The sequence below is a fragment of the Psittacula echo genome (genome assembly GCF_963264785.1).
Source record: "Psittacula echo genome assembly, chromosome: 1".
Taxonomy (NCBI): Eukaryota; Metazoa; Chordata; class Aves; order Psittaciformes; family Psittacidae; genus Psittacula; species Psittacula echo.
In genome coordinates, this window is record NC_137735.1 from 56742985 (window position 1) to 56766277 (window position 23293).

Here is a 23293-nt window from a genome sequence, read left to right on the forward strand (position 1 = left end):
TGATTCTCAAGCTCCTGTCCTTATTTATCCAGAGGCTGGCAACAAGGCTGAGCAATGCATTGTGAATGAGCTTCCAAAGACAGCACCAAGACTAGAAGTTGGAAAGCAGATTTCAAGGGCTTTGGGTGACTCACAGTTATATGCTTTATCACTTAGGCACCAACACTTCTTTAAAGAGGAAAGTGCATTAATGCAGATGTTAACATGGAAAATCATGGAAAAAAACCTGTGTTTTATTCCCTACAGCAGGCTGACTTTAAGTGCCAAAACATACTGAAAGCTGTTCTGAGATCCAGCTATGAGATACCAGAAGCAGAGGAACAGAAGGAAAAGGCTGGGCTGAAAACTAGTTGTCAGTGTTTCCAAATGATGAAGTTTCTGACAGCTCCAACACACAGAGACACCATTACATCATGGAAACACTGTGCTTCTCATGACTATCACACAACCTTGCAGGACTTCTTTGGGAGTCAGTAATCAAAGCACAATAAAAAGCACACAGATACTGTCCACAGTTGAATAGCAATGCTTCAAATTTTCTTGCAATTTCTGAAATCCTGAATAACCAGGCACACCAAAACAGAAGAACAAAAACCAAGTAGTACATATTTTTTAATTGTATTGTTTTGTGAAATTCAGCCACATAAAACAGAAGAGTCACTCCTAAGTCACTTTCAGCTCTCAAAATACTGCAGTAATATCTGTGCTGCATGAATGCAATTTCATTTTTTGACTGCTCAAGTTAGAAAAACTGAAGCAAAAAAAGGAAAAAAACCCAACAGATGACGTACTCTGAAACGTTTCAGTGATAAACTGTGATCTATTATTATTATTACCACCTCACCACCACTGCAAGAATGGTGCGCACTCCTGCCAAGGCAGAGGAGGACTGCAAGAGGAAGGTAGTGAAGTTCTTCATTGTAACATGTAGGACAGAAGTATGTCAGAGCTATGCTTCCATACAGGATGTAGATTGGAAGCACATCAAAGACAGCATCCATATGTGCCACCTTACACACTCCTAATGTCTACCAAGCCATTTAAGAAACTGCAGTCCACCGCTTAGGCTGTACAGCTGTAAGCTGTGGCAACACGCCTCGGGTTCTCAGAGTCAACATGACCAAGCATCACGGGACATTCTTGAAGGCTGATGTCCAGTAAGCATGAGCAGACAAAGCTCCAAAGTGGTTTGATTTTCCGGCAAGTACATTCAAGACAATTGAAATCCCATCCTTTTCAAGGAGTATATCAGTAAGGCCCTATTTGTCCCCAGCTGTATTTCAAGACAGCTCTGTTGACGTGGTCTGGTTACTGGAAATAAACCCTACCTGCGTAAGGTCATGACAGCTCATCTACTAGAAAAGATGACTGTATAAAACAGGCAGAAACAAGCTGCTAGGGCTTGCAGTAGTGTCTGTGCTTACAAAACTGGGCATGGATGTCGGCAAGGCCAAGGCATTTGCGTAGTGTCTGTGTCAATGCCTTCTGTGCCAGTTTCTACGGTTTCTATCGACACTGTATTTAGGTACCTCAATCTTTAACATTCACAAGACATCACAGAAGTACTGAAAAATTACTGACCACCTAATAGAGATGGAAAACTGAGCCAGATATAGCATGTGCGCTTTCTACCACAGTAAATAATGCCACAGCTTATGGGGGGACAGAAAGGAGCCCAGACCTCAGGCTAGGATCAGGCTCTCAGGATTGTGGCTTCTGAGTTTCATAACTTAACATATGACTATACTGACAGCTCATTGTAAGCACAACTGTGTAATTGTGCATTGCAAGCTGTGCAGCGTGCTATTAACACTTGTTTGAGATTTAATTACAAAATAAGAGTAATTGTAAGAAAACTTTTTAGCTTCACCAACAGTATAAAAGCATGATTTAGCACAAAGTTTATTTATACATATTTTATGGGCTTTATTTCAGAGATGGACCATTCTGAACTACTTTCAGCTAAAGTTCAGCCTGCATTAACACCCCTAGGCTTTTGGTTCTCTTGTAACAGAGATGCCTTTTTTGCTCAGGTCTAAGAAAGATTTCTGAATAGCAAGTGATCAAATAGAAAATTATGGAAAATTCATAGATGTACAGTAGAACCTAAGCTTTCAGACAGTGCTGACCATTGCCTTAGAAAAAACCCCCACAACTTTCCATGTTTATTTTTCCCTTTCAAAAAACATGACCTTCATAAGAAACATCTCAACAGCAACAGTAAAATCCCAAGTTTTCTGAATGCTTGAAATGCAAACACATGTAAGGCTTACGTTACACATTTGTTCACCATCCCTACATCCAGAACTTTCTGCAAGAAGAAAGAAAAAAGTTATGTAAAGGAGGTTAATTTTTTCAACTTACATAGTTATCTCTTGCAGACCAGCCTGGATAAAGCTGCATGTGTAGCTGCCTTTCTTTACGAGCTAGTTCGTAATATTTCGCTTGTTCTTCACGGGAGAGAGCATGCCACTGCAAATAAAATAAACATAGCAGTAGACTAGGAAATAACTCATACCCAGGCAACAGATGACCCGAGCAAGTGTTTCTGTGACTTTGATTCAGTCCTTCCCTGCTGCAAAAATGAAATTCGTTAGGAATTGCAAGCACCCCTGTCTATTAACCAAGTTTCAGGCAACCGGCAAGTGCCTTCAGCAAGACAAAATTAATTAATGGAAAAAGGGCTCACCAAATAATGTTCTCACTGAACCATGCTTTTCCAGCACTACTTAACAAAAAAAAAATCCCAAAATACCAAAAAACACCCAACCAAAACCCCACCAACACCCCCCCACACCCCCCCCTAAGATCCTGACAAAACAGAAAGGTTTTGTGCTGCTTTTAAAGGGCAGCAAGCTCCCCACCATAGAAGGGTTTGCTGTCTTGGTTTTAAGCAGCAACTACGCATGGGTTTCAATGTCAATGCAGAGGGCTTTCTAGGCACCAGCAGATTCCTGTTTCAAAATACACTTCTAAGTACTGAGGTTCAAGGTACGTGCTTTTTTGATTTCTTCTTCTTGTAATAGAGGAAAAGAAAATGGCAACTACAAAAAGTTTGTAAGATACACGCAAAGAGTTGTGGTCAATGGCTCGATGTCCAGCTGGAGATCGGTAACGAGTGGTGTCCCTCAGGGATCGGTGTTGGGACCGGTCTTGTTCAACATCTTTGTTGGTGACATGGACAGTGGGATTGAGTGTGCCCTCAGCAAGTTTGCCGATGACACCAAGCTGTGTGGTTCGGTTGATACGCCGGAGGGAAGGGATGCCATCCAGAAGGACCTTGACACGCTTGTGAGGTGGGCTGATGCCAACCTTATGAAGTTTAACCATGCCAAGTGCAAGGTCCTACACCTGGGTCAGAGCAATCCCAGGCACGGCTACAGGTTGGGCAGAGAAGAGATTCAGAGCAGCCCTGCAGAGAAGGACTTGGGGGTGTTGGTCGATGAGAAAATGAACATGAGCCGGCTTCAGTGTGCGCTCGCAGCCCAGAAAGCCAACCGTATCCTGGGCTGCATCAAAAGGAGCGTGACCAGCAGGTCGAAGAAGGTGATCCTGCCCCTCTACTCTGCTCTCGTGAGACCCCACTTGGAGTATTGTGTGCAGTTCTGGTGTCCTCAACATCAAAAGGACATGGAACTGTTGGAACAAGTCCAGAGGAGGGCCACGAGGATGATCAGGGGACTGGAGCACCTCCCATATGAAGAGAAGCCGAGAAAGTGGGAGCTGTTCAGCCTGGAGAAGAGGAGGCTGCGTGGAGACCTCATAGCAGCCTTCCAGTATCTGAAGGGGGCCTACAAGGGTGCTGGGGATGGACTCTTCATCAGGGACTGTAGTGACAGGACAAGGGGTAACGGGTTCAAACTTAAACAGGGGAAGTTTAGATTGGATATAAGGAAGAAATTCTTTACTGAGAGGGTGGTGAGGCACTGGAATGGGTTGCCCAGGGAGACTGTGAATGCTCCATCCTTGGCGGTGTTCAAGGCCAGGTTGGATGAGGCCTTGGGTGGCATGGTTTAGTGTGGGGTGTCCCTTCCCATGGCAGGGGGGTTGGAACTTGATGATCTTAAGGTCCTTTCCAACCCTGACTATTCTATCATTCTATGATACAGAAACCACAGAACTGGAGTTTTCCAAATTACATGAGCTCACCTCTGTAGCCAAGTAGGGATAAATTTCCTGCTTTTATGTACCTCAAAAAACACCAAAACCAAAGCCCAAAATCCCCTCACAACCTGCACATTTGAAAAGACAGCAGCTACATTAGTATTGAATCATTTTGTTCTTGTCGAAATACCTATCATAGACCTGAACCAGAAAGAGTAAAGACCTATTTAGAATGAGGTTCCACTGCTGCAGCATTAGATGTGTCTTGTTTGACTTTGACAACATGCATGGGAGGATGGGGGAGAAGATGTTATAAAAAACCCAAACGAAACCAAACCCAAAAACCAGACAGATGTGAAATCATTAAGACACTCATGCAAGAATAATTTACAGAATTAGGATTTCAAATCAGATCACATTTGTATGATTTAATATGTCATTTTGTTACACATCAGAAGATGTGAACTAAAGCTCTTGTCTGTCTTGACTTGGCAAGTTCGATGTGTTACTGAAAGCACAGCAGTTCAGCCTGTTTGCAACTCTCAAACTCCACATGTGCCTTCCAAAACTGGAAAGTAGCAAACATTAAATGTTATCAGAGAGCCCATCATGCAAAGCATCAGCTCTTGAGAACAGAGGTTCCTTCTCTGGAGTGACACACGGTATAGTAAATAGTAACCAGGATGACTGAACACAAAACATCTGACGATAATTAATCCCTAAGCAATTATAATGGATAACTTGTGCATTGTTTGTACCATAGTAAAAGTGGAATTTTGGGTACTTTCACAGAGAACAGTCCCTTGAAAGGAGGAGTCCAAGCTGCAGAAAAAGCAGGAGCACTGGGGCTTGATTTGTTACCAAAACGGAGATAAACAATCCCTACTCAAACTCAGACTGGTACAAAAGTTATCCCTTTTTGCATTTCTGGGACAGTCAAGGGCAAAGTGGGCATTACCTCTGCTGCTTTCCCTTGGAAGAACAACACTGACAGTGCACATGAAGTCTGCAATTGTGGGTTGACCTGCATACCTTTCTCGAAGCGTAGAAAGAACAAAACATGCCTACAATTCTACAGAAGCAAGTGGCTCTCAGCAAGGCTCTGGGACATGTATTGGGATCATCAGTACTCAGCTGGTGACTTTAGAGACATACAAAACTTGATTAGACAAGTTCCTGAGCAACCTGCTTTGAGCAGCTGATGGACTAAATGACCTCCACAAGTCCTTCCCAACCTACATGACTTTACAATTGAACCACCTTATATTCATTTTTGAGTTCAATGTCCACTGGCATCCAGTGTTGGTCTTTGAATGATCCCCTCATGCCCTGATGGACACCAGCCCCAGGGAGGACCCAGAAGGTGATTTGAATACTCCTTCCATGTGTGAATAAGGATATTTCATGCCTGAGGTGCTGACACCATAACATGAGTGGAACAGACACCAATTTGATGATGTTGCTAATGCTGCTTTTATTTTAGTTGCATGTTTTATCTTCTATAGCTAATTTGATAGTTGCACATTAGTTAGCACCTCAAGCAGAAAGTGAGCTATCGCACCCAACCAAAGGGAAACACACACAAATTAGCAGCACACGTGAGTACACACACCCCCTCCTGTACATACCCTTCTGCCAAGAATCTGGTTGATAGCTGCGCTTTCTTTCAGAGTACACTCTGCTACAACGTTCGCTCTCATTTCTTTCATGTACAACATGAAAGCATTCAGAGGTTTCTTAATATGAGGTCTTTTTGGCTCTTGCTCTTTTCTCTGTTCGTGCTGAGGCTTCCTAAAACGTGGTGGGGGAAAGGGAAAGGAGGGGAAAAAAAGCATCCATTTACCTTCAGCCTGAAAAACCCTAGTGGAAAATTACCAACCTGTGGTTACAGGAGCATTTAAGTAGCAAGAATGAGAATTTCAGTGGTCATGTGCCATCCACTTTCGTATCTTTTCAGAGAAGTGACTTAATTTAACACTCAGGAAGTATGTCAGGTTGTCATTCTCTGGTAAATAACTTTTGAGCTGTGAATCCGTTCCAAATTCATCACTTGTTTCAATTCTCTTTTTGAAAGACTATCCATAGTACCCTAAAAGTCCACTGCTTACAGGCAGGAGGATAGTGCCTCATCCACTTCTTTTTCCAGCTTCTTGCCTCTGAGTACACTAAGCAAGAAGGCTGCTTTTTACTAGTTAAGACTTTTTCCAGCAGAAGTTTGTGAGTTCATACTCAAGCAACATTCACAGGTAGACAGGCCTGCGATTACATCCGAATCAAGGTGATTGTTGCCAATAGCTAAAAAAGTGCTGAACTGAAATGGAAAATGGCTTCATGTCTCATTACTCTTCCCAAACAGTATCCCATATCTCCTGCTTTAGTTACAGAAGGTTTAAAATTCAAAGAGGTCATGAAAGGCACTTTTTTTTTTCCTTATTATACACCCTTGACTCTACTTCAGATAGAGTTAGTTCTTAAACATTTATAGGTTAGGGGCTAGTGCAGAAAGGCAGACTCACACATGCATCAGCTCACTGTCATTGTGCAGATGTTCTTGTTTTACTTGAGGTGTTACAATAGCTGGGTGAGGGATTCCAGTTGTGTGAGGGCCTGGAGGACCAGGAATCATGTGATGTGAAAACCTAGAAGAGAAAACAAAGGGAGTTCTGTAACCCTACCGAAGACTGGCATCAAACACGTATGACAGCAGCAGGGTGCCCCAAGAATGCAAACGTTACAGATCTTGCAATGGGAGATAATTCTTCAAGAGAGCATGAAAAATATTGGCTAAGATTTGTGCATTGTAGCCCATTTATTGAAGAAAAACAAACAAACAAACAGATCAGTCAACGTTTTGATTGTACAGAAGTTATTTTATTACCTTTCAGGCAAACAGTTTTAGCAATGCAAACACGAGGTTTAATGGATGTACTGTTGCACTGACTAGCAATAAAAATACACATTTCTTAACCAAAAGCTGTATTTCCACACCAAGATATAAACATTTTTAAAATATCCACCACCAGCCAAGGCAAAGGAGGGAACTGCCATGCAGAAACAAATAAAATGAAAGAGGAGCCTTTTCAAGAAGTCCCTGGTGGCTCTCTAAGGAATCTCCTACTTTTCAAGGTATTAAGCCAAAAGGCTTTAACATCACTTCACCTAACTCACTATCTTTGCCTGAAATGCTTAGAAAAACAATAAGTCTTAAAAATCCTGCATCTGGGTCCTGCATCCCCCCCCACATCTGGGGGGGATGGAAGGGAGACACTTTTGTCCTAAATAAAGCTTCCTTTCCTTTGTACAAGAAGGAAAATGGAAAAGAAAACCGAAGTACCACTACTAACTCAGTCATCTCACCCAACTAACCCAAGTCATCCTCAAGGTTATCTAAGACAGATTTTGAAGGTGCTGAGCACTGCAAGGTCAAGTGCAGCAGAAAACCTGCATGCTTCATTTTGTGTTTTATTTGATTTTGGTGGAAAGTACCATTAACATCAGAAGCAAGCTTACACTACAAAGATTTGCTGAATGAGTGCAGGTTAAGGAATGGCATCCAGCCTCTCCTTTCTCCATTTTCTAGTCCCTTTGCCCTTTTCCTTCATGTCATCAAAATAAAGCAAACACAAAGCCCAGTAACCAAAGCAAATAATTTTATCATGGAGAAAGAACTGGTTTTCTTCCCAATCACCCTGACAGGCATATGCTTATCATTCCCCTGTAAAGAAGTGAAGGAACAGAGATAAACCAAAGGAGCCCACACAAACAGAGGCAAGAGAACCCACCACTTATCAAGTGGCTTGTCTTAAATCCCCGTGCAAGAGGACGTGTCTTCTATAAGTCACACAAAAAAAACCCCAAGAATGGTACATTGCAACTTTGTGTACACCAAGCACAAGATGTAGAAGCTGTCTTTAGAGTAAAAGCAAAAAGCAGAGGAGAGGAGGTCTGGAGTGTGTCGTGGCCAAGTCTCAATTAGCATTGCTTGCTTGCACTTAGACACAAAGACACAGTGCCTGATTCACACACCAGTACAAACACACTGTGCTGGCATCCCCTGCCATTAGTGGCTTTGGGCTATGAAACACCCACTTGCGAGCAAGTTTCAACATGGAGCGATACCTAAATGGTTCAAGACTAATTACCAACAACTTTGAAATTAGAACTACAGAACGCAGACTAGAGTGACAATCCACCTTGTTACGTACTTGCATGAGCAAAACTCAAGGATGCACACTGTATGTTGCATATAGAAATGAACTAACAACTCATTTCAGATGAAACAGCTCAATTAACTGTTGACAATTCACTGGTGCTCCTAATTGCAATACTCCAGAGACTGCCAAGAATATGCTGAATAAGACCAGTGTGGGATCCAGGCAAACTGTATATACACAAAATAAGTTAAATAAAAATGTATGCATAAAGTTTTAGCTGACTGAAAAGCAAGCAAAGGCAGACCAAGATGCAAGCAGAAGAGCAACTTGCCCTCTAATGCCAGCAGTTACTCCCCAGTCAGTCATTCACCTCCTACACCTACCTGGACATGGAAGGGTCGACTGAGAGTGAGGATGGATAGGGCTGCCTGAATCCACTCGAGATGGGATATACAGGCTGACCTTGCCTGAGGTCACAGAAGAAAGGAACCCATCAATCATATGATATGGTATTCAATAGTTACTCTAGAGTTACAAGCACTTGATGGGAACTCACTGCCAGTCACATATGAATAGTAATAGGTGAAACTTTCAAGAGTTCTGCTGTATTCAAAGATAACGAGTACTTGAATGCTTTGGACTTTCTCCTTTGCTTTTGAAAGATTCCCAATCCAGGCTGCCACTGGGGAGGAAAGCAAAACAGCCACTCTTCCTCTCCCAAAGCACACCTGCACACACACCCCCGCATGCACACTCCTCTGTCTCTATCCCTCTCTCACCTAGTTTTAAAAGCACTGGAATCAGATTTGGTTAACTAGCTCTTAGGAAAGAGGTATCTTATTCCAAATAGTTCTACTGTGGATCAGTGCAAGAACACCAGATTGTGAGTTATTAAGCTAACAGAATTGTCCAAAAGGTTTTCTAAGCCTTTGAAAACTTGGGACTCTCCCATTTGCATCTGCTATAGTGAAGTATAAGTGGGCAGCTTTTCTGAGAAAGTGGAAGTTTATTTGATTAACAAAACCAAAACACAAACCCCAACCACAATCACCTAGAAGCCTACATCAGCACAAGTCCATCTTAACTACTTCAAGAGCAAATTCTACAATCCATTAACAGAAGCTTGTGTGAAATTCTTACCTTCTTTATACTCCCACACATACAGAATATTTTGTCGCCAGCCTGTCATTTGAACTCTCTAATTTTTATCCTCATCACTGGATTTTGGTTACTTTCAGTTAGCAATGGTTCAGGTGGCAACTACAATTAACACCCTGAAGTAGGCTGCTATGATAATGCAAACAAATGCCAGTTCAGCCCAAATACCCGAAACAGCCCAGAAAGATCACTGCACACATCAATCCTATTCGATCAGTTAACATATTGACTGGCAGATCAGCTTTCAGAGGGGAAAAAAAGGGATATTGGTTCAGGACACAGGTTTCACATTTGGATTACATTACTGGAAATGAGCAGTGCTCAAAGGGAAGGGAAAAAAAAAGGTAAAAGAAAATAGTGGAGGTTTCAGCAGTGTGACTGCACAGAAGGCAGCTTGAAGCTGTATAGCACAAGGGATGGTGGGTATGTCCTGCTGAACATGTCTTATAACATCAGATCTTGGGTCTCTTCTTTTTCTTTTCCCTCTTCCGTCCCCCCAGCCTCTGTATCAAGAAGCCGTTCAGAAGAAATGACTGACCACATCTGGAAAATGCCTGCCAGGAGCTGCCTGGTGGTGGAGGTGGAGACTGAGCCGAGCACCAATGAACAGGGAGGACAGGGTTGGGGGGATATTATTTTAAAAAACAGGGTCAGATACTTCCATATTTTAGTTTGGTTTCTGATAATAATTTGCTCCCAAAAAGGCATGCGGCACTTCCTGAAAGGTTTGCCAGCAATACAGCATTTCACCATCTTCTGCTCTCTACTTTCTGTGCTTGTTGTCACCTGGATCATGTTCTCCTCCCATAAACACATCAAAAAATAACCCCCCCTGCATCGCTTATGGGCACAGACAAGTCACGGTACAGATTCAAAAGCACTGGAATTGTTGCAGAGTTTCCTTATTCCCTGCTCCGGCAGCACTGAAGGCAAGTACCTCTCTACCCCAAGCAGATGTGAAGCATCCTGCCAAATCAATTACTCTGAAAATACCATGTGTTACCTCCTAAAGGAAAATGACACCCTGAGTGGCAGAGAGAGAACCCGAGAGTGCTAGTATTAGCAAGAGCAGCAAAATCTCCCAATGACAGAGGCTTCCCTCCATGTAGAAAGTGCAAAACGCAGCAACTACAGAAGTTTGTTCTCCATTTGGGTGGATTTCCCCACACACACACACTTCAAAGTTCTTTCTCACCTCCCCTCCCCTCAGTAATTGCAATTTTGTTTATTAAAAATTCACATTTAATTCCTTGAGAAGTGTTTTCTGCTATCTTTCCAAATGCCAAGAGCCACAAATCTGAGCCATAAGAAATATATCGACTTCAAAGTGAAATCTACACACTTCAATTTCTGTACGTGTTCAAAAACCAGATTCAATTCATTTCAAAGATCGGCATTTTTTGATCTTTTCAACTAAAATAACATAGTAATTTCTTACTGCAGCAACATTCTGATTTTGTAAATGCTGCAACTGATTCAACAACAGGAAATGGTGTGAACATGCGCCTTTGTCTGAAAAGAAGCTAAAAGATCTTACCAGCCAAGAGGTGGTGTTATCTGTCCAACCCCCCCTGGAGACAAGGGATAGAAGGTAGGGAGATCAGGAGCTGGAGGATGCCTGGACATGCCTGTTAAAGAGCACAGAAGAATGAATGACTTTCCCCTCAAAACACTACATGTGAGCTACAGTTCACAGCTAACACAGCCAAAGCTGTGATGGAATTCGGGCTCTGGATAAGAACTAACCACCTTCCTGGTTAGTGTTAAAAGCAAAAGGCTACCCATATCACCTTTAAAACAATAAATAACTTGCACAGAATATTGCAGTTTAAAGTGAAATACTGGAAAAAACAAAGTGGAAGGAGGAAATAAATGTACAGGCAAGTACTGGTGCAAGTTTAGATCTCCTGAAAAGTGCACTAGGCAATACTGTCCTCTCAATGGTTTCACCAAACCCAGCTGGATCCTGAAGACCTCTACTAACACAGCATGAAACAAGACGAAAATAAAGCGTTGTCAAAGAGGCAGCACAGCAGAGCTATTAGATTAGGTAAATTGCTACTTGTACATTTTCACGGGTTCCCTTATGGATTCACAGATTTTGGAAACTTGCTACCACGGAGGATCAGTGGTTAATTAAGAATCATTTTCAGGCCCATAATGGTCACACTTGATATGATTCATTTGGCTTCCAATTGTCACTCCAGCTCCAACTAAGCTCTTCATCAAGTTGACTCCTGTGGGCTCCAAGGTCAATCTGTTTTGCATTGGTAGTATTTCACGGACAAATAAGAGTCCCATCAGGAATGATCCATCAGCTCACATTCCCCAGAACACAGAGTCCTACAACTGCAAGAATCACCTCAAGATTAAAGCTAATCCTCGTCCCAAAAGGGTCTATGGTCTCCATTCTTCACCTAAACCTTGTGTCCCCAGGAGACATGGAATTACAGTTGCAGAGGCCAGAAAGACATCAGTTTATTTAAATGTGTTTGGGGAAGAGGGGGCTGAAGCAGAAGGAATTGTTAAGTCTACTTCACATGTTAAATCAGCTGCTTTAAAAGGGTATTAAATATTTATGTGGTGACACTCCAAAGGTCCAAGACTGAGTGTGTGCTACCTTGAGACTTGGTTTATAGATTGATGCTACCGATTTATTCCCCACCCTCAGTTTGTATTTAAATCTTCTGAATTTAATTACAAGATTTGAAGAATACCCTTCAGGACTGTGTACAGGAAAGGACAGGAAAAAATACTGGTGGTGTTACTGTCTCAAAACCACTTAATTCCCAGACTTGGGACCACAACCTGGCTGAGGATTGGATTTCTGTCCAGCTGTCTTTTCAAAGGTGTAAAAACCAGCTGGTGGCTGACAGGAGAGGGAACACTTTATGTATCCCTGGGTTTTTATGTGAGAGGGAATGCTCTTTCAGAGCAGTTTAAAGAAAACCAAAACACAACAAAAGCAAAGGTGAAAACCAAGTGCAGCATCTCATCTATAGTGATGGTTGATGCTTCTGGGAGTGCTAACGTGACCTGCCCCCTGCCAGACCAAGTTCTGCACAGGGAGCTGGGCTGCTCCTTCCCCCAAACCCACGTTTCTGACCCAAGGAGACAATGCTGCTCTCTCTGCACTAATACACGGCGATTGGTGCTAGAACAAAACTTCTGGTCCCTTATGAGGGGCTATCCGCTACCTAATACCCAGCAGGAACACATGCAGCTATTGAACAGCCAGTGCTCTCCAGAGCAAGTTCTTATGCATGAGAGGGTTAAGGAAAACATAAAGGGAGGGGGGAGAAGGGGAAGAAAGAAGGGGAAAGAAAGAAGTGACCACCTTCAGCAAGGCAGTGGCTGTGTGTCCATTCCAAAGTGCCTGCAGTGCAAGGAGCAGTCTTGCGGGCAGGGGGATTTTGGTGGGAGGAGTGCACCCTGGCATCAGGACTAGGGCACCAGAGCAGTGCCTCATTCCAGACCCACAGTGGGAGGCGAGGACAGAAACAATGGTTGGAGGCATTTGGCAGAGGACCCAAGGAAAACAAAAAAATCCTCTCTTTGCAACAGCTGCATGGGCCACTTCACTGGGGCTGCTCTCACATGCCAGCGGCGCCAAAGCGGGGAGTATGGAAGGACCACACACATCAAGGAGACAGCCACAGCCACAACTGGGTCTCCATCCCACATTATCCATCCCCATCTTCACTAGATGCTGAGCAAAGGAACCAAGAGCCCGTTCAGGAACACCAGAGGGGCACAAGCCGGGTGCCAGAGAAACCCCTGACTGCCCCCAGGCAGAGCCCCTCGCCAGGCTTGGAGACCTTCAGGAGTGGGGATGTGAGTGGTGAAATGCACTGGGGCTGGGCAAGGGAGAGGGCGAGAAAGGGCAGAAGGGACAAAAAGCAGCAGAAAAAACAAACCAAATGTTCAGTTTGGACCTGCAGGACAGGAAGGACAAATGTAGGCCAGGGTGAAGGCAAAGAACTGGGATGCAGGAGAAAAAACCCATCATGCAGTAGGTGAAAACCTCTTGAGCTCATGAACTGCAGCAGCAGGGTGTGCCCCAGACACTGCAGGCAGCTTGGGCAAGAGGTGGAAATCCCTTTCTCTAATGTGCAGCACCCCTGGGATTTCAAGGAATGAGCATGAATAGCCATCCTTCTCCTCGGCACTTAAAGGAGGAAGACAAATTCTCGTGAGACCTCACTTGGAGTATTGTGTGCAGTTCTGGTGTCCTCAACATCAAAAGGACATGGAACTGTTGGAACAAGTCCAGAGGAGGGCCACGAGGATGATCAGGGGACTGGAGCACCTCCCGTATGAAGACAGGCTGAGAAAGTTGGGGCTGTTCAGCCTGGAGAAGAGAAGGCTGCGTGGAGACCTCATAGCAGCCTTCCAGTATCTGAAGGGGGCCTACAAGGATGCTGGGGATGGACTCTTCATCAGGGACTGTAGTGACAGGACAAGGGGTAACGGGTTCAAACTTAAACAGGGGAAGTTTAGATTGGATATAAGGAAGAAATTCTTTCCTGTGAGGGTGGTGAGGCACTGGAATGGGTTGCCCAGGGAGGTTGTGAATGCTCCATCCTTGGTGGTGTTCAAGGCCAGGTTGGATGAGGCCTTGGGTGACATGGTTTAGTGTGGGGTGTCCCTGCCCATGGCAGGGGGGTTGGAACTAGATGATCTTAAGGTCCTTTCCAACCCTAACTATTCTATGATTCTAAATGAGGACAGGACGTCTCCATTTGCTTCTTCCAACTCTGAAAATGATATTACACATGTATTTACAGGCCAGGCTTTCCAGGCAGAGTAGGTTTTTTTAATTCTCCCTCCCTAAAAAAACCCAACAAACTAACCAACAAAATGCAAAACACACAGACAGCCACAAGGCCATGGTACCTTCTGAATGTAGCCCATGTTATTATCTGCGTAGCAAGGCCAAAATAAGAACCAGGGCATTCAGGGAAAGTTAGAACTAAAAAAAGTCTCTTTCCCTGACTGATGGTGGCTGGAAACCACTCCAGAAAAATGGGACAACTGTGCATGTGGATGTGTGCCCAGGTAAGGCAGAGCTTCATGATCTTGTCAACTAGGTGTCACGCCATGTGGTGGGACTTGCAAGTGCTAGAAGAGGCAGGGAGAGATACCCTCCAGGACCAATCTTTGCACCGACAGACTTCACATCCATGCACAGATGTCCCGACTACAGTAAATGCCTCTGTAAACCCTCTGCTCCCTCTCCTTCCCTCTTGCCTACCAGCTCTTCTGCCTTTCCTCTTCAGGCTCTTACCCAAACCTCAGCTAAGACCCATGCCAGCCAGGGTCAGTCCTCCCCTTGCACCTCCCCAACAACCATCATGTTCCTCTCCAAGCTTCTGCATCCCAGTGCAAGCAAGCACACCCTCCCCAGGAAACCCCAGGGCTCACTAGGGCAGGAGCTCTCAGCACAGGCTGGGCTTGGCACCTTGGAAGCTGCTTCCCAGGGGCCTGAAGATCAACCTGGAGCGGGGCTGGTCTGACACACCAAGTTGAAGATCTATGGAGCTTTGTTTGGTGGTGAGGCACTAGAACAGGTTGCCCAAAGAAGTGGTGAATGCTCCATCCCTGGCGGTGCTCGAGGCCAGGCTGGACAGAGCCTTGGGTGACATGGCCTAGTGTGAGGTGTCCCTGCCCATGGCAGGGGGGGTTGGAACTTCATGATCTCAAGGTCCTTTCCAACCCAAAGCAATCTATGATTCGATGATTGACGTTTCTGCATCTACACGCTGCAAGCCTTGGGCACCACAGGGAATGGTAAGGACTGGCTGCTGGTTGTTGAGATTTTAAAAGATTTTGATGAGTAAAGCAAGCCCGAACTATCACATTCAAGACAGCAAGATTTAAAGAGCCAAGTTAAATATCAGCATCATGTCAGAATCACGATCTCTGAAAGTGGGCACACACACCTGGAACCCTCCCTCTAAAATGCAATAAAAGCTCTATCAATCAGCAGCATGGGGACCACTCTGCACCCCCACCACAGTGGCATAGGTCAGGCTCACCTTGTTTGGAGTTGACGTCAGAGGGGATGTGAGATGGGTGCGACCCTGGGGAAAAGTGCTCATCGCTGTAGGTGATAAGAGGGGTGAGAGGGTGAACCGCATGAGAAGGCTGTACCACTGGCACCTTGTTTGACTGCAAGAGAAGAAGGAAGTTAAACTGTGTCAGCAAGGTTGGGCTTTCTGCATTAAAAAAACATCCAAACAACCAGCAAACACTCCCAAAATGCAATTTTACATATCTGCATTACTGAAAGCAGAGGGAACAGATGGACAGAGTTGACATTGGGGCTGGTGGATGGCAACCAGGTTTGCTGCCAGAGTCAGCATCCTGGAACCACTGGCGCCTGAGGAGGGATGAGGGCATTGAGGAAGTGTGTGGAAACCGGCGGGGTCAGGAACAGGAGGAAAGGCATTTGGAAGAAAGGGAGACGGGGTGGGGGAAGCATTGGCCAGAGAGCCATAGGATGGGAGGAGCACCACACCGCACACCAAGGGCTACGAAAGAAGGTCGCCAGAGCCAGCAGCAGTGCTGAAGAAACCCTTTGGTTGTGTGATCAGCCTTAAAAATACCCAAGGGTTTAAAGTGCAGGTTTGCCATATCTTCATCGTTAAGAGCAACATGAGCTTTATCAGCTTCACTCCTCCTCTTCACTGCTCTCCTGCACGGCCACAGCACGGCACAGCGGGAACAAGCCCCCACCATTGCCAAAGAGTATGGTGGGTTTTTTCTCTTACAATTCTACAAACTCTGGTTGAAATCTCTTGATCTGTGTATCACGTAACTGGAAAAACACCCTTAAAAGCCTGATTTCACATATAAGCAGTTGGCAGTGGCCTCTCAGGGGGGTCAGTTAGGGAGGAGACCCTCTGACCACCCAGGGACAGCTGGGAGGCCTCTCGCCACATCATGCCAAGGGGCAACCAAAGCACTACAAATGCCCAAGAGGGTCCCAAAATGGGTGCTGTAAGGCGATGTCCATGCAGGCCAAGATGCACACTTCCCATCAGCATTTCCCTCAGAGGCACAGGGGAGGGGTCACTCAGCACGACGGATGCCACCCAAAATCACGCTCTTTGATCAAGGCTGCAAGCCAACAGAACCTCTTCATCCCCACAAAATGCTGCTGTATTAACACTACTTGAAACACAAGCTGTTCTTCCCATGGTGGGACAAGCCACAGCAATGGTGCCAGCGTGTAACAGGAACTCCTCATTTGTACCCCAGCAGCCTAACCTGCCCCTAGCAAAATTAATCATGGCACAAAAAGGTGTTAATTAAAATCTAAAGGGGGCGGTGGGCAAAAGAAAGCTGTCCTTTAGACAGAAATGCTGATAAAACTCAGCAAGGACAGCCTGTCAAATATAAGGAATTAAGAAAACAAATTAAGGGCCCAATGAAATTCGTTTTCTTTGAGTTCACTACTGAAATCCCAGCACAAACAGATGTTAGGACAATACTCCCAAGTACAAACCTGGGATTTCTCTGACTTCTGGAAGCAGAAGTATTATTAAATGAACAACTCAATTTATTGTTAAGGCCGGTAGGAGTAGAGGAAAGGGAGCAAATGGGAACCAGTGCAGCATTTTCTGCTTGCCTTGTTTCCAGAGCACCACCTTAAGGAACTTGCATTAGCAGGCAGTATCTTCTTAATGTCTGACCTATCCCTCCAGTCATATAGCTCAGAATCTGGTGCCATGAATTTTTGCTAAATTATGCTATCCTTGCTCTCCTCTTAATTTTACGGTTTTCAACACAGATTTGCTTTCCTGTGGGAAAGAGATAAGAACCTGAGGATTTTAATTTAAGCTTCGGCCTTGTCTTATATTTTGCAAGATGGAGAGAGAAAGCAGCACTCGTAGGTGTTTCAAAGCCAGCAAGCATTAGGTCCATTTTTGTGACCAAATAATAAAAGCAATATGAATACTCAATAATGTCTGTGAGTTGAGTTGTAAAGGGGATAGCTCAGATGGCTATTCATCTTCCTTGTCTCTATAAATTCAACAAAAAACACATGCCGACAAATTTCATGCGATTTACAAATCAGGCCTTAGTCTTTCGCTACAAGGCTTGAGGGGCAGCGCACCATTCAGCAATTGCTTTATCAACAATAAACTATATATTACGAATCAAGATCAAGCAATAGATGTATTTAGGTCACACACACGCAGCTGCTAATCAGCATTAATTTCTTGGAATTTAGTAATTAACATTCTGTATTATGCTGGATGTAATTGTCATGCACGCCTCTGGTATCAGGGTTACTTGCTTTCAGACATCATCCATTTGTACTTTGAGCAAGCCAATCCCTGTGCCCCCTCGCTCGCCAGCATCCTGGAGATTTTATTTTCTTTTCTAATTCTCGGCACCTTATCCCCTAAGCCCACGGCAGCGGCTTTCAGCGAGCAAAGGAACCGTGAGAAGTCAGGAGAAAAGCAAACCGCTTGTCAGCGGGCTTAAAATTAACATATAAACGGGGTGCATCTCCATTAAGAGCATTTGGGGGTCTGCAGGGCCAGAAACGGGGGAAAAATAGTAACAATAAATAATATAAATAATATTAATAATAATAGTAACAAGAACAACATCAGTAACAACAATCATTAAAATAATCTCTCCAGCCCGCCTGTCCCACATCGCTTTGGGAGGACCTATGGAGCTCTGGCAGCTAAATTCTGCTGTGCACCCAGGTCTGCCTCCAGACAGGGGCATAAGCTGAGCCTTCCCACCAAGAAGGTGGTCCCACCAAGATGACCACAGGAACTGATGAGGAGAAAACACAAAGTGACATGTGCAGGATGAAACCAGGATGGGAAAGGCCTGAGGACATGTTTTGCAAATGCCCTACAGACTAAATCAGTTCTGCTATGGCACCTGCCCTATACACCAACCCAGGCGGGTTGTCTGGGCCCTCCTCCCAGAGAAGGTTCAGGGCATTAGACCAAGATCCCCTATGCAGACCTGGATGCCCCTCTCGTTGCCCTCCCACCCTGAGGGCAGGGTCAGGGGAGGAGCAGACTGACCCCATGCACACCATCCGGTCCCATGGGTGCTGGCCTGTACCCTCCACCCTCGGGATATCTGGACTAGGGACAATGCTGAAGCCCGTTATAGCACTTACTACTCACAACAGGCATTACTGCCCCAAAGGCTTTTCAAGGCTGCGCAATACAGCCAAATCCTACCTCTTACCGAGGTACAAGGCAGTGCTGATTAGACTCCTACTGCAGCCCAGTGTCTTTGCCCATAGACTTCCTCCTCCCCCCACAAACGTGCCATCCCTACTCCTTATCTCCCCTAATCCTCTGAAAATGGTGCATACACCTGCAGGAACACTTGAGCAACTGACAGACACCTGAACCCAGAGATCACCAGTCTGGGTCAGCGTGATATCCACGCAGGAGGAACTTGGTCCCCCATGCTTCACTCAGCACCTGCTAACCAAGCCATCAACCATGACAACTCTCCCCAGGACACTGGTGACATTTACATTTAATATAGGCATGGATTGACAAGCACCTTTTCTCCTAAACACAACCTTAAAATCCCTTCTGAAAAACCCAATCAGTCCACATGCCTTCAACAAGACAATTATATAATTATCCACTGTTCTACATAAGAGTCTTCAATATTTCAGTATGGAAATTATCCCCACTCACTGAAACATAGTATTTTGGTACCCAAGCAACTTCTAGAAATGTACAGCCTAGCTCAAGATTTGCAATTTGGAAAACGCAAATAACTGAAAATGAGGACCTGCAGGTTACAAACCTGAAGACCTTCTGTTACACTATAAGGCACCTTGTCATGCATAGGTCATAGCCTGTTATGACATTGACTGTTAATGGCAAAGGAATCACCTAAGCCAGCTCAAAGGGACAATTGCTCACAAGTGACCAAACCTTGGTGGCCTCCTTCTCAGAAGCTGCTGGCCCATCAGGGCTCCAGTCCCACTGCACAGTCTTGCTGCACAGCCTATGGCAGCATAGAACCATAGAATGGTTTGGGTTGGAAAGGACCTTAAGATCATCTAGTTCCAACCCCCCTGCCATGGGCAGGGACAAATCTTCTAGGAACTGGCTTGCTCAAGGGACCTCTCCTTAGCCCTCCCGGGGCACTTCTGTTTGGATGTTTGCTCATCAGCTTGGCCTTCACAGTCGGTATCTTTTATTTGTCCCTAGCATGTGCTCAGATGGAGGTGAGGCAGCACAGGCAGGGAACAGTCCCCAGCAGGGACACCAATAGGGCAAACTGGCAGGGCTGGGCAAATACACATATGCTAGAAACAGCAATTATTTGGCCAGTTAATGGTAGGATGCTATATCCCTAATAAAACGATGGTGAGCAAAGGGTAAGAGCTTGCAGGGAAGAGGACCCTGACCGAGCAATCAGCACTTCCAGCAGGCACTTCACCATGCACTGGACGCTGCTTTAAAAGTATTGCTGTGTTACAACAAGGCAGAAAAAAACACTCAAGTTGGTACAAGAGCAAATGTTTCCCTTGCAAACCACAGTCATAGTCTGCAAATGGTAAAGCTTGAACTGTACCCAGGCATTTGGGGCAGGGCAAGGATAGGGAGAAGAAATTCCCCAGCCACAGCATTGGCACAGCTGCTGCCATGCGGCTGGGTAACCCCTGAAGTACTCTGCATGGCAATGCTGTACCTGGATTTACAGAGCTACTCACCATTTTAAACATCCGCCTCGGCTCTCATCTGAGGAGTACGCTTTGAGACAGTTTAAATTAATCTCTGGTGATCTGATGGCAAACCCCTGCATATTGGATCTGGTCTGAATCCAGGAAATTTTCCCTCATTTTTAAATGTTTCTGAAGAAAAACAAGACTGCCAGCAAAACACAGAACTCAAGCCCCCCTCCAAACACCAGCTAATGCGTCAGCGAAGGCCTGCACCTGTAAGGTATCCTATATGCAACAAGTGTGCAAAAACTATAAAAAGCCTGAGACAGCCATGGCAAAAATGCCTGTAGGTCAGCACCGGGCAAGGCGGGTGGCTGGGAGCTCCCGCTGGAGCTGGGGGGACCATTTGTTCCAGCTGCTGCACAGAGAAAGATATTAAATTAACAGCCCTTCAAAGGACACGCATCTACAAAGGGGGCTCGTAGAGAACTGCGAGCAAGTGAACCTGTGCCCACAAGACCCAAGCGTCCCTCGGTCAACACCCAAAGAGGTGCTGGGTGGGTATTTGTCTTGTTTTTCCTCTTTTCTTTAAACACAAAGCTGCTTCTAGGAAGCCAAAAAAGGCCCCAGCCTGTCTACTTTTCCTCTCCTGTCAACACTGGGTACAGGCACTAGCAGATGGTCTTCTCAATTCAGATTAAAATAAGCCAATCAAAAAATAAAAAGACAACAACAACCAAAACTTAAGAATGGAGAAATGCATTCATTCCCTTTTGTTCCTGAAAGAGGGGGTAATTTTGACGTAACACGGCTTTGATTTTTGACAGCAAATGTTAAATTCAGGAGGAAAACACAAAAACACAGAGCTCCTCCAAAAAAGCCCGAAAGCAACCCCAAACCATCCCACTATTGCTATAGCAGTACCTCAAAATAAAAGGACCAATGACTTGTTGGAGGATTTGAGGATACGTTGACCTGAAGGAACAAGAAAAATCCATCCCTTTTTTTAGCCTATTTAACTTCTAGTTTCTAAAGCCCCGAAGTCATCCTTAGGCAGACAGTTTTTAGCAAACCCAGAAGACAGCAGTTTTAGTTGTCTTCTCAAAATAGTGATAGCATTTTAATGGCGAAACTAACTCTGCATTTACCCCTTTGCTGACCGGCTGTTGCAATAAAAATGCAAGACCAAGAGGAATGTAGTTCTGGAACAATGTCAAAATCAGGCCCTTGTCCAGGTTCATCATGAACAAGCTTTAGCACAGAGGGTAGAAGAGGAGGTATCAGTAAGGTGTTTTAGACAGAACTAGTTATCAATAGATGAAACAAGCTCATCAACACCAGCAATAATTGCAATTATAATTTGCCACTTCCCTGGAAGTTATCATATAATCAAAATCTTTCCCCAGGTAACTTTGCACAGAGGCAGCAAGCTTGATACAGAGCGAGCTCAGTTTACCCCTCATCCCCAAACCATTTGTTTAGAGCAAATAGTTTCATGTCCAAAGCCAAGCTGCTTCCAGGCTCCTGATGTCAGAGATCACTTTATGCTTAATTTTTAAGACTTTCTCCAATCCTTAAGACAGTACAGTTGGGAAAATGAAATAGAACGTATGAGGGTGGTGGATTTGTAACCTCTTAGCCTCACCTGAAGCTAAAAGTAGCAGGGATGGGAAAGCACGCCCATAGGAACACCCTGCTCACAGGAAACAGGGACTTAGGAATATTGTGATTTATGAAAGCCTAATAAAAAAAGGCAGTCTTTTCACCCTGCTTCATAACTCGGAAGTGGGAGGCCACTTATCTCACTGACCTTTCGTGCTTACAGTCAGCAGGGCGACACCCCAGGGAGTCAACACAGTAAGGAAGCAAAGTGAAACACTGTGTTCACTCCGATGAGCAGCTTTACAACTTTAAAACTGCTAATACTTGTTGAGAACAAAGCTAGAACCAAAATCACACATTTCAGGGGCTAAATGGGCTGCTTGCCAAGGTCAGAAAAGAATCCTTCTGGTCCCTTTTTTCCTTACATAATGTACTTCAGCACTTTGCCACGTAATTGACTTGTATTTAGTGCTAGGAGCCAGGTGATGGGACAGCAAGAAAGGTACTTTAAGTCTGTCACTGAATCCTTTCTCCCTTCCCCAGGACACATTGCATCAGGCGATACAGAGCTGCAGCATCCCAGAAGACCCCCAGGGGACTGAGAGAGGAAGCTGCCAGTGCACCAGCCCATGAAGGAGGTACCCAGGGTCCTTGCTAGAGCTTCCCAGGGTTATTTGGGAGCAGAAAAAGTTTGTGCCCCTTTTCCAGGTACCCAGACTGCCTTCCTTTTGGGGAAGCCCAGCAGCAGGTGACTGTGGCTGCAATGCATGGAAAAGGCAGCTTCATGCTGATGGTGCTGTGACATGGTCCGCAGCTACGTACACCAGCAGCAAAAGGGGTGTCACGGCTGGACAACGCAGGCAGCGTACAAGTATAGGCAAGAAGAGTCGGAGCAAACCGTTCTGCCTGAAGCCGGAAGGGTCATGTGCAATAAAAACTTCAGTACAACAGCCAGGAGAGCATTGTAAAGAAAAGAGTAAACACAATCTGATAAAGCCTGGAATAAGCATCTGTCTTAGACAGATTACAATCAGTAAGCGGATTCAGGTTAATTGCAACGTTAGTGAGAAAGCACCATGCTAACGGCTTATCTACATTCCTTTACTAACTTTCTCCCCCCCCCAACCCCTTCAGTCTTGGAAATTAATATAGCACAACTGTGATGGAGATTTGCTGAAAAGTTGTAATAAGCATTTGAGCTCCCTCAAGACAACTTTAAAAACATGGGTGTTGAACCTGACAGAAACACACTTTATTTCAAGTGTTCATTAAGCATGGCCATTAAGTAAGTGATTAAAACACACCCAGTATTAAAATAGCTTGATTAGAAATCCCCTGCTATCTCAATTTTCTTCTCTCCTGTGTCTTCTTAATTTGTTTGTTCTTGCCTGCTCAGGAAGGCTGTTGGGAGACCTGGAGCGCTGGTGAACCACAAGGGGAGCCAGGCAGGTCTTGCAAGGCTCCGATCGGGGGAGGACAAGCCCATTTCTATTTATGTACTGCAAGTTCACATATACACAGATTATACTTAGTTTTTCACAGCCCATTGGTTTTAGATTGGCTGATACGGTGTTAAATCCTCAGCAAAGCCACATGCTCA

General features: G+C 44.9%; 1 protein-coding gene across 5 annotated transcripts in view; it reads right to left on the reverse strand.

The window, feature by feature from the left end:
• Positions 1 to 23293, reverse strand: part of LEF1 (lymphoid enhancer binding factor 1) — a gene marked incomplete at both ends in the record, with an annotated part of 70503 nt that overhangs the window by 13532 nt on the left and 33678 nt on the right. For 3 of the 5 annotated variants that reach the window (XM_080635198.1, XM_080635200.1, XM_080635199.1), the window contains 5 exons: positions 2365 to 2472; positions 5733 to 5895; positions 6621 to 6743; positions 10954 to 11044; positions 15455 to 15587. In XM_080635198.1, coding sequence (XP_080491324.1) covers positions 2365 to 2472; positions 5733 to 5895; positions 6621 to 6743; positions 10954 to 11044; positions 15455 to 15587 — 618 coding nt within the window. Of the gene's footprint in view, positions 1 to 2364; positions 2473 to 5732; positions 5896 to 6620; positions 6744 to 8641; positions 8726 to 10953; positions 11045 to 15454; positions 15588 to 23293 lie in introns of all 5 variants that reach the window. The other 2 variants (XM_080635196.1, XM_080635197.1) reach the window with 1 other exon arrangement.